Here is an 11996-nt window from a genome sequence, read left to right as displayed (position 1 = left end):
TCTCCTCACTTTGTACTCCGGGCATCTTTATTTGGTGTGAAGGGACTTCCAATGCCATTGCTATTGTTATTTTTACTTCCTAATGAGTTTTTATAGAATACCGAGAAAAATCATATTACTATACTTGACATTAATTTTTACGCACTTTAACCCTCCTATTAAGGTTTAGGTGCGTTTTGACTTTTGACATCAAGACGACGAGAGTTTAGAATGATAGAAGCAAGATGCTCCTGTAAAATAGAGGATTGGAGGGTTTACGAACTACAAGATTTGTATTTGCTTAGTCGTAATAATAAGGTTAATTCTACACTCGGACAAAAAGTATTAAGAAAATTAGATGAGATACAAATATTAAATACAAATTCTTGTATAAAACAGTTTTACACAAGTGTTATTTCACCTACACATAATCTTATCTATATAAAACAAAAAACGTTTCAAGCATTCTCCTTAAGCCACGTCATCACATACATATTTTTATTTTTATTTTTTTTTAAAGAAATGTGGGACCCACTGAAAAAAAATCTGGAATTAATTGCTGAAAAACCTCTATGTTTAAGTTTTAGACGTAAATGTTTACGTTTATGTTTTCTACACGTAAATATTAGTGAATAATAACGAATAATAAATAATTTGAAATTAAATAATTCAGCTCAAAAATTTTTACTAATAAATTACTATTTATTGCACCAACTGTTAAAAATCCAATCCAAATTTTTACTACAATAATAAATTACAATAACAATTAAAATAAAGTACGAAAAAAATATATCAACTGATACAATCAGTATTGTTAAAAAAATACTAAATACTAAATTTAAGTTTAAATTAACCGTAAATGGAGTAAGAAATTAAAGAACAACATACTAGAATTTCCTTTTTAAAAAATAAAAAAAAAAAAGCTATTATCTCATAAATATACTCAGTCAGATATAATTTTTCTATATGACATGCATATTGTTTTATATACATTGCATTTAATATACTCTATATCATGTTTTAAAACTGATTTAACATACTATCATTATAAGAGAAATAGTATTTTGGTTAATATTTTTTAAATGTTAATTATTTACGACAATGTTCATAAAAATATACCCGTGCAATTCACGGGTTGAAAACTAGTTTTGTTAAAATTGCTTTCATCCACTTGTTTTGCAATAAGGACCTCATTGTCTTTATTGGTGGTAATTTGACAATGTTTTTTTTTTAAATTCATTTTATAAGAGATTTACTTAGATAGATAAGTGGTCTTATCGCTACTCTAAAATATCTAATTACACTCCATAAGTGAGATTTGACCAGATTCAGACCTCGATCCCAACTGACCGAGTTGCCACTAGAGTTGGCAATCCAAGCCTGGGCACGACGGGCGGCCCGAGAATGGCACGAGCACGGTCCGGGGTACCGTAGCGGGCCGGCTCGAGCACGGCGCGAGATTTGGGAAAAGGTCAGACCTAGACACGTCGAGTTTCAAGCCGTGCCATGCCGGCCCGCTTTTCCCATTCCCCACCGTGGCCCGTGCCTCGACCCTAAATATGTGTATTGTTTGGGAATTATACGAATTATTGTAAACATTTGCATAGTGTTATACACTTATACTTCGTAACTTACTTTGGAACTTCATGTTGCATAGTGCCTCCCCCCCCCCCAAATATTATCCTACAACTGGTTGTATAAGAGCTATGTACAACCGCGTCAAAGTTATCGAGCTCTCACACAAAGTTATTGAGTTATTTTACAAGTTATTGAGTTATTTTACGAAGTTATTGAGCTTAATAATTATTCTGTTAAGCTCAAAAACTTTGTATCATAACTCGATAATTTTGTTAATAGAGCTCGACAACTTCGTAACAAAGCTCCACAACACTGAATAAGCTGTATATACAACCGGTTGTATAATACATTAATCGCCCTTCCTTCCCCCCCCCCACTCCCCACCCACCCACATAAACACATTACTTTAATCATTTTACAAAAAAATAAAAATAAAAAAATTAAGTCACTTGGCCGACCCACGGGCCAGGCACGACCCAGGCCACGACTCGGCCTGAACACGAATTTGCCCGAGCCAAGGGCGGGCCACGGTGGGGGATGGGAAAAGCGGGCCGACGCGACATGGCTTGAAAATACAATTGACCGTGCTTGGTCCGGGCCAAAATTTCGACTAAGCACAACGGGCCAGGACCCGGGCTGGAACGACACGGCCCATTGCCAGCCAACTCTATATGCCACCTCTACTAAAGGTGGACAAAAGTGCGGGGCTGCTTGCCAACCTAGCCCGACAATCTAAACTGGACCGGGCCTCTATGTGGGCCAGTCTCAGGTAGCCAGGCCGGCCTATGGTCAGCCCAAAACGGCCCCTGCTGACCCGACCCAATGTCTATCTTTACCGGGATTCGGAGTAGGAATTATTTTGGGTTTACCAAGCTAATCAACTCCCCCTCCTTCACTAAATTCAAGCTTCCTCAAATATACTGGGCACTTAAATTTACTGCACAACCTTTAATTTCATCCTTCATTAGGTAAAGTTTCAATCTTTCATCTTTTTTTTTTTTTTTGCTTGAATGTCAACTTTATATTGTATTTCTTGCAAATTTGTAATGGCTTCTTTTGTTTAATTTCAGTTATTATTATTGCTTTGAGTAATTAGAAGTAGATAGAAGAGCATACCAAAATGAATGCAGCCTCAAATGTTATGGAACTTTGGAGAATTCCTTCAAATAGATTGTTATTCAAATCCCACAAATTTTCTAAAGGTAACAATTTTTTTGTCTTCTTATCCCCTTTTATTGCTTTACTGTATGCTTCATTTTATGTTAATTTTCATTTTGGGTCATTCGGAAACTGCTACTTTGTGTTGTTAACTTAAGGATAAGGCTGCGTACATCCGACTCCCCCTTACCCCACAATTTTGGCACTAGGATAGCATTGTTGTCACTGTTGTTGTTAGAGTGGCTAATGTCACAACTCACAAGTGAAAGTGGATATTAGGGCAACTTTGATAAGTTGGGTATTTGAGTAGATAGTTTGATTGGTTTGAGGATGGAGTTTAGTTTTAAAGTTGTTACGTCGAAGGCCCCCTTTATGATGTTCAATCATAACATGCTGTTGTTATACTCATCTCTATATTAACTTATCTTATATCATCAATGATCAATGTGTCCGACTCGTTTGAGGGTAATATTTGTCTGAATTTAGTTCTAAAAAGTAATGTATAACTGTTTGCATATTGGTTACTTGTTTACGGCCAAGCCACTATATTGTCCCCGCTTGACTTTGTTGGACAATGAAACTCGACTTTGATACATAATTTCTCATAATACGATAGTTGCAACTTTTGAAAATGATAATATGATAGTAGCTATTTTGATGATCAATGTATCCGACTCGTTTGAGGGTAATATTCGTCTGAATTTAGTTCTAGGAAGTAATGTAAGCTTTGTATAACTGTTTGCATATTGGTTACTTGTTTACGGCCAAGCCATTATATTGTCCCCTTTTGACTTTGTTGGACAACAAAACTCGACTTTGATAAAGCTGCACTTCATTTTATGGGAAGTTGGAGTCATTAGATGCAGTTCTCGACACAATTTTCATCTTGGGTCATTAGGAAACTACTACTTTTGTGTAAAGTTGTTATCACAAGGGTAATGCTGTGTACATCCGACCCCCCTTATCCTGCAAATTTGGCACTGGGATATGATTGTTGTTACTGTTGTTGTTAGAGTATCTTCTTACAGCAGTAGCTTTTTAGTTAGGGTGAATAATGGTGGTTGCTTAGTGGCTAATGTCGCGACTCAACCAAGTGAAACTGGGTGCTAGGTTGACTTTGATAACTTGGATTTTCTGAATGAACAGTGTTTTTGAGTAGATGGTTTGATTGATTTGAGGATGGAGTTTAGTTCTAAAGTACTCCCTCCGTCCCGGTCAATTGTTGTCCTTTCGTTTTGGCACAAAGACCAAGGAAAGAGTAAAAGACCAATAACTAAATGACAAGTGGAACAAATTGAATGAGAATGATCAAATTACTCATCAAATTCATTCTTAAAATAGAAAGGACAACAAATGACTGAGACACCCTAAAATGGAAAAGGACAACAAATGACCGGGACAGAGGGAGTAGTTGTTAGGTCGAAGGCTCGGTTTATGATGTACAATCATGAGATGATGTTATACTCATCTCTATTTTAACTTATCTTACATCAATGTGTCCGACTCGGTTTGGGGTAATATTTGTCTGAATTTAGCTCTAAGAAGTAATGTAAGCCTGTATAACTGTTTGCATATTGGTTACACGCTTACTGTCTCCCACCCATTTATATTGTCCGCGTTTGACTTTGATGGACAATGAAACTTGACTTTGATACATATTTCTCATAAATTCGATAGTTACAACTTTTGAAAATGATAATATGAGAGTAGCTATTTTGATCAATCAAATGACAAATTTACATTATATCTAGTGTTTTTTGTCCAAAACCACCTTTAATATAAGGTCGTTTGTGAAACACCACCTTTAAAAAAAATTCTGGCATTTTGGTACCTTTAAAAAATAAAAATTGTAAAACACAAACAAACCGCCGGAGTTTGACCAAATTGAAAAAAAATCCGGCGTTGACTTCGTCTTATTAACATTCTCAAGCGTCATTTGTAACAATTTTAAATCAAAACCCAAACTTCCTCAACACCACACTGCTAATCTCCCTTCTTCCATCTTATTTTCTTCATCTCCTTCATCGCACTCTTTCCCTCTTCACTCTATCATCTCCATCATTCGTCATCTAGCTCCTGCTTTATTAACAAGTCTTCTTAATGAAACTTAGATTATGGTTACTTGCGCATATGTGCTTTCAATGCATTTACATTCAAGCAATTTAACATATCCTTAAATAAATTAAGTGTGAAAAGTCCCACTGGAAAATAAATATATGTGTATTAATTTCGGCCGGAAAATGGGAATGATTAAGGATATGTGCTTGGTGATTGAGTTATATGTGCTTTCCTTTTCCGGTGGAGAGCATATGCGCTTTCAATTGCTTGATTAAGTATTTGTTATAAGATGAAGTTTCAGTTCCCTCTTCATTGTTTCTCATCTCCGTCATTCGGCATATAACTTCTTCCCGTATTTTGCTTCTTTTAATTATGTCTTCAAATGTGTTGGAATACTCACATCGACATTTGATTATTAATGAGTATGTTAAGTGAAAAGTGAGGCGACAAAAGAGAAGAGAGAAGAGAGGAAGAGAAGACAGAAGATAGTGAAGAGGAAATGGAGGGAAAAACTATGGTGGGAATATAAGGGGGAAAATGGAGGGAAACTGTCGGAGTTTTTACAATAATACCCAGTTTCCGGCCATTCAGTGGTGTCTTACAATTTGTTTTTTTTAAAGGTACCAAAATGCCAGAAAATTTATTAAAGGTGGTGTTTTGCAAAAACCTTTTTTATAAGGTGGTGTTAGACAAAAAACACTTATATCTATACATATGTTTTTAATTAAGGGTCAAAGGTTGGCATCAAATGACCACCAAAGTCAAATGAGGACGATAAACATGAATACAGGTAGTATTTGTCTATGTTTCAGTGTGTGTCTATTTGGCTCATATAACTGAGATTTTCTATTGTGATTGCCTTGACAATCTGATTAGTGCTATGTAATTGTTTAGTTCCCCAGCAGCTGCATCGAAAAGTGCTCCATCCTGTTATGTGCTTCTGCAGAGAAATGCAAACTACTACACCTGATGTTGTTTCTGCAAGCTATATCACCACTACAAAAACTAAAAAGATTGACAAATTACAGGTCAATTTTGTGCTCCTAAGAAAGGCTTCTGAGTTACTTTTTCTTCCTCCTATGCTCGGTTTTTCTAAGGATAGTAATAATTTCATCATTCTGACGCATATCTTTGTAGGTTGATGAATCGATGAAAGCTCAGACCATTGGCGCCTTTCAGAAGCTGCCAATGGTGATGCCAGCCACTGATATTCTGGGATCTGCTTTGCGGAAAGCAAAGATGGTTTCACCTACAAAGGGTATTTGTTTATAGAAATAGTACTCTGTGTTTACAAATGATTAACATTAGTGTATTGAAATTTTTATTCGCTTGTTTTATAGGCATTGCCAATATTGCGAAGCGGGAGAGGAATAGGGGTGCTAAACAACTTGATGCACTGATGAAAGTAAGCTTTCCAATGTAAATATCTTATTACTCTCTTGGTCTTGGCTTCTAAGGTTGCAGTATGCGTATAGTTTGACCATTTCATTTCATTGTTTCTTCAGGAGTTGGCAGTCCCTCTCAGAACTTATACGGAGAACTTCCCGAACAAAAAATACTTGCATCCTTATGAGAGATCCCTGGTCGAGTTGACTCTTGGAGATGGATTCTATGAAGAGGTGATTCTAAAACACTCTCACAATTATTTGTCCTTCCAGTTATATTAATGGCTGCCGCTATAACTCTACCCATAGGCTAGCTATTGGATTTTAGATAAATTTGTTGTTCATGATCTTTTCAGAAGCATCAGATCTTTTCTATCTTGTTTAGCTGGCCATTTCCTTAATTGATGAGTAATAGTCTAATGTGTTAACTCTTAGAATGAACTTAGAGCGCATCTGGTTGCTTGTCGGAACTCAAAATTCCCGTGAATTAGTACTTGTGATGAATTACGATTACACGAAAAAGTTGTGATATGTGTTTAATTGATAAGAGAGTTAGAATTACTCATGGGAAGTCTCACTGACCTAAGTCTCCTTAGATACGCAATTTCCTCTAATTTGTAGGAGGTGAAACTTCATAGAAATCCTTTTTCCAAAGATTTTATCTACCAAACAACTCAGTAGTTTTCCATATCTAAGAAATTGATGGCAACTAAACAACTACTAAGGGAAGATGATGCCGATGACTATGAGTAGCATGTGACAAACTGAAGGGAGAAACTTTTGGAGACCAAAAAAATGGTAGGCCCATATGATTGGCTTAAGTCTGAGATAATGCTACTACGGTTAATGTTGATTGTGGCCAAATAACTCGTTGCAGAGCATTGGTTGCAAGAAATAGTTAGCTGCATTGTTGTCAATGGTATCAATGTTATCTGTCAGGGACATTTGCTAATGGCTTATCTTCAATGTTCACTGTAAAGAAGTTTTCATAAGCTCATTTAGGTTTTCTTATGAATTATTAAGAAGGTTTTTGAATGTTATGAAAGATCTTACATAAATGATGAGTATCTGCAAAACCACCAAAATGTGACGACCCTTGTGACATTTACTGTTTTGCCTTTAATCAGTGAAGGTAAACTATACGCTAATCATTAAGCCAATTGCCGGTCTTCTATTTCTCCAGTTTCATGCATTATGATTTGTTTGTTAGAACTTTCGGCTTTGATTAGTCGTATGTATGTTTACATTTTGCCCTTGATTATTTTGTAGGTTTTGTGGAAGGTAAATAACCTGCGGAAGAAGGTTACTTCTGTTGCAAAAGAGCGTGCTGCTCTTTGTGCCAAGGTCGATTTCGTATGTCAGATTTTAATATGGCTGTTCATATGTACAATTTCCTAAATACCCGATACTCGTTAAGTCGAATTGGTCTTTTAAATTCCCCACCAACCAAAAGTGGTGCTCCATGGATGGTTCATTTTGTGTCTACAAGATGGGAGATGGGCAATTTCTCTCTTTACTTTCCTTAAAGTATTCAAGTTTTATTTTTTGTTTTAGACATTTTTCAGTCTTTCTTAGTAGGAAGAAAGAGAGGAGGAAAAACAATATAGTAAGAGTAAGGTTCAGAGAAAATTACTTGTAGTTTGTTCTACTTGGTTTAGTTCTGTCTTGAGATGGCTACATGCTCCAGTATGCAAGTGCTTATAACTCGCATCCTGCAGTAGAGCAATTTATATAGTTGTTGTGCTAGTTCTGTACTTGTGCATCTATGAAATATTTTAACAAGTACCTGTCTGGAATGTTGCAGTCTACGACTAAGAAAGAGGCCGAGGAACGGTTGAATGAGGTAAATATCCAATTAGGAAACGTCAGGAGTTATGATCAGTTTAGTTGATGCAAAATCTTAATCTTATTGTTTTTTTCCCAAGGGTATCAAATGTGTAGAAGAGACTTTCAACCGTGAGAAAAAAGCTGTTGATAGTTTGTTGGATATTGCCAAGGTACGAGTCCTTTGCAAATGTTCTATGTTGAAAAGTTGCATGAGAATGGAATCTGGTATATTTTCTATTTGTATGCATGTGTGCATACTGCATGTTAGGATTCTTTTCTTTTTTTTAAAGAAAAATATAGCATTGAATTGGTGTCTGGTTGATGATGTTAGCAAAATTGGCATGTTGTGTCGTTGGACAGATGCAAGACATTGTTTGGTTGATGAACAGAAAACGTTCTTCGATCATACGGACTGGCAACAAATATCAGTTGATTCTATGGTTTTTTGTCGTCCTGACAATCATTACCTTTGTTTTTTTCTGGGACGGGGGTTTGTTAGGTGTTAGGGCTTCTGTGTCAAATAGTAGCATTCCTGGTAGAATTGAAAATGAACTACATCTTGGTGGCTGTACTTTTTATCTCTGGAAATGAAAATCCGAAATTCACCTCACTATTCGAAGGAAATGCATTTCGTAAATTAATCTCACATTAATCACGATTGTTTGTAGGCCTTACGAGCTATGCCGGTTATTGATCTGGAAACTCCAACATTGTGTCTTGTTGGAGCTCCTAATGTTGGTAAATCATCTTTGGTCCGTATCCTCTCAACTGGAAAGCCCGAGGTATGCAGAGATCTGAATGTGATTACGGTTGAATTTATATTCAATTATTCAGGTCTTGTATTTCTTGTTTCGGGTCACTATTTTTTAACTTTTGCAGTAATACGGTATTAGCCAAATTGTCAATCCATGTTGATCAATTGGAGTTGTCTCTTGCCTGATGCTCTAACAATAGACTTCCTGTACTTTCGATCTGACCAAGTTGCTTTTCACTTGCAAATGACCAAAACAATATTATCCCTATTGTACTCCCTCTCCGAACTAGGCTGCAAGAGGAGTCCTTTTCTCAAATCCCGCCAATACTTGGAGAATGCATAAACTTTAGACGGATATTCTTTAGACAGATTCATTTTCGGCGTACCTAATATTCTTTAGACAGATTCATATCCCAGAATGCATAAACTTTATGGTGCGTGATAGTGAGCCTTGAAAAGTGAAGCTTGTAAGATCTTGTAGAAATTTACTGGTTCTTGTACACTCTCCAGATTTGCAATTATCCATTCACAACAAGAGGGATACTAATGGGTCATATTACTGTTGACTATCAGCGTTTTCAGGTCAGTTCCTCAAACATTCAGGTTCAAAAGTATTTTCACGTAATGTTCTCCCAGTTTGAGTTGGAACTTGTTGCAGGTCACTGATACTCCTGGTCTGCTCAAGCGCTCAGATGGTGAGTGAAGATGCAATTTGCATTCTTTTGTACATTATGTGTTGTGGAAATCATGCGACTCATAAGAATGGTGTTTCTACTACTAAATAGAAAAGGTTCTTGAAATGTCTCATGGCATAGTTATTGTTAATAGTGGCATTCATTTAGTGTAGTTGTTCAAATACACTGAAATTGAAGCTATAATCCCTATCAAACTTAAAGTTGTTGTCGCCTACCGTCCTCCAGGTTCCAGGCTCCGTCCCTTTTGTTAAGATTTTCACGTGCTTTAAGTTAAACCTTATCTGTTAAATATTTGATTCATCATCATTAAATCCCATGTTGCTGTCCATTCTATCTAAATGTATGTTTTTGGTTTGTTCTCTCTTTTAATCAAAAGAGGTTAGGAACAATTTGGAGAAGCTCACTCTTGCAGTCCTCTCGCATCTGCCAACTGCAGTAGTTTATGTTCATGACTTGTCTGGTGAATGTGGAATGTCAGCCTCTGACCAGGTAATTTTCTGTTTTATTTTTATTAGATGAAATTACTTGTTAAGTACGCTGAAGCAATGACGGTCAGTCGTAGACTTGCAAAAAATGAGTGCACTGTATGTTTAAGGCCTTTTAGCCTTTGATCTTAATTTTATAACTTTCCCTTAAAAACAAACAACACTTATTTCTAATTTTATAACTCTGTTGGAGAACTTTAGTGGTTGGGAGTTGGGACTCCGTCTGAAATGCCAATCGACAAATAGTGACTTGGATAATGATAAAATCACATAATAAAACATCCGCTTTCCTTTGAGAGTAATTAGTACCATGACAATGTGGTTAAGATACTTATATATTGATGGGTGGTTTTTTAGATGTAGGGGGAATAGCCCCTTACCCGGCCCTTCTAAGACCTGATTTTGATGATTTGGTCGAAAATGTCTAGTACCGCAGCAGGGGTTCCTTATAATGCTTCCGGTAGCGACTTGAAACAATTTTAAGATTAACTCTATTGTTATTCTCTGCGTGAATTTTTTTTTGATAACTCAGTCTTTCATGTCATTACATTATACTGTATCTGTCACCAGATTAGGCATTGCTTATTAGGCCAGTTTGTAGTAAATTGTATGCCAGGCTCTCTCGAAATGGTTTGCAGGATTCTTATTATGTTGCTGTAGTGTCATGGTTAAAATTCTTGTTTTTCGTTAAATATGCAGTTTGTAACCTACAAAGAAGTGAGGGAGAGGTTCCCCGATCATCTATGGCTTGATGTTATTTCCAAAGGTGATCTCTTGAATGACGACGACCCATCAGTTTTTGTAACTGAAGATTTAAGCACAGAAAATCCAGATCTAGCGAGATATCGGATGATTGGGCCTCATGGAGCTATCCGTGTATCTGTAAAGACCAAACTTGGTCTTGACGAGGTGCTGCTTTTATTTATTCTGAATTTCGCTTACTTAGCTTATACTCTTCCGGTAGAGAAGGCGAAGATTCAAGGTTTAGGGATGCAGTGTTGACGTTTAAGACCGAAAATCCTCGAAAGTTTCACCTGTTGTACCGTAAACTTATCCTGTGCCAGTGTTAACCAAAAACTTGCACCTATACTGTTAAGAGTTTTGTGACACTACATATTGCTTTCGAGTCTTGTCCCTGTTACTCATATTCGGCTTTTGTAAGCCCTCCTATCTCATCTTCATTTACCTTGTTTTACTGCAGTTGAAACAGAGAGTTCACCAGTTATTGCTCTCGCAGTCAACTAAAATCAAAAGCCAAATTACGGAATCAGAGAGTGCAGAAGTCGCTTCATGAGCAATCGTGCACTCAGAAGATGTTGAAGCCTAGTATTGTCTAGAATCAGACTACTCCTTTGATGGAAGAAAACGATCTTGGCTCAGAGAGATGCCCGTTCTTATATGCAAAGGGTATCTACGTCTTAAGCAACTGCAGGTATATTGGAGAACAGAGCTTAAAGGCAAGCCCTGCTTGCAACTGGTTCAGAAAAGCAGGCTCACTTTGAAAAAGGTAATAGATGAAAATTTTGTGGAAGCTTTCAACTATGAAAATTATTGAGGCGATTTCAAATTTTTGACTTATAACTTGGAAGTTTGTTTTAATGCCGGTTCCAAGAAAAATAAAACTGTTTTATTGCGAGATTATTTCGACAGTCACGCTCTGTGGTTATCATTCTTCAACTTTCTTAACACTCAGACATAAAAAAAACTGTCATTGGATAATTGACACAAGGACTATCTTTTCTTAAATGAAATAAAGTGCTAAGAGAAGGTTACTTTTTCTTTATTGTACATGCTCTTATTTTCCAATGAATAGGAGACATTAATCATTATATTGTTATTCCATCTCTATCATTCATAAGAATCAAGTCTTTATAATCATGTCATTCACGTGGACAAAAACCCAAATATTTGTGTAAGATAGTTTTGCACAAATTATTGTAAAACACAATTTTTTATTGACTACTTTTACGCACTGACAAAGTCGTACATACGTTTGGATCTGTTTTATAACTATATTACTGTAAAAACTGTTTACAAATTAAAAGACTAAAACTCGGATTTAAAACCCGTCTTTGTT

The 11996-nt window shown here is 36.3% G+C and overlaps 1 protein-coding gene across 2 annotated transcripts; it reads left to right on the top strand.

The window, feature by feature from the left end:
- The first annotated feature begins 2401 nt into the window (after positions 1-2401).
- On the top strand, positions 2402-11702 carry LOC141605261 (uncharacterized). 2 transcript variants are annotated; one of them, XM_074423959.1, is made up of 15 exons: positions 2402-2525; positions 2628-2759; positions 5668-5801; positions 5911-6031; positions 6114-6178; positions 6279-6392; positions 7428-7502; positions 7963-8001; positions 8084-8155; positions 8654-8767; positions 9250-9321; positions 9398-9434; positions 9811-9923; positions 10619-10828; positions 11121-11702. In XM_074423959.1, exons 2-15 carry the CDS (start codon positions 2678-2680, stop codon positions 11211-11213), a joined length of 1341 nt encoding a protein of 446 aa, XP_074280060.1. In that variant the 5' UTR covers positions 2402-2525; positions 2628-2677; the 3' UTR covers positions 11214-11702. The 2 variants fall into 2 exon arrangements, with proteins under 2 accessions (XP_074280060.1, XP_074280061.1); XM_074423960.1 differs by having other exon boundaries at positions 2419-2525; positions 2654-2759.
- Positions 11703-11996: the final 294 nt, after the last annotated feature.

Source organism: Silene latifolia, chromosome 10 (genome assembly GCF_048544455.1).
Source record: "Silene latifolia isolate original U9 population chromosome 10, ASM4854445v1, whole genome shotgun sequence".
Classification (NCBI taxonomy): Eukaryota; Viridiplantae; Streptophyta; class Magnoliopsida; order Caryophyllales; family Caryophyllaceae; genus Silene; species Silene latifolia.
Note: the sequence above shows the minus strand (reverse complement) of the source record. Positions and strands in the feature narration are given on the sequence as shown.

Coding starts and splice junctions, on each gene's coding strand:
- LOC141605261 (XM_074423959.1), top strand. CDS start 2,678: ATGAATGCAGCCTCAAATGTTATGGAACTTTGGAGAATTCCTTCAAAT. Junction 7,503..7,962: donor GTGCTGCTCTTTGTGCCAAG/GTCGATTTCGTA, acceptor GGAATGTTGCAG/TCTACGACTAAGAAAGAGGC. Junction 8,768..9,249: donor TCTCAACTGGAAAGCCCGAG/GTATGCAGAGAT, acceptor TACACTCTCCAG/ATTTGCAATTATCCATTCAC.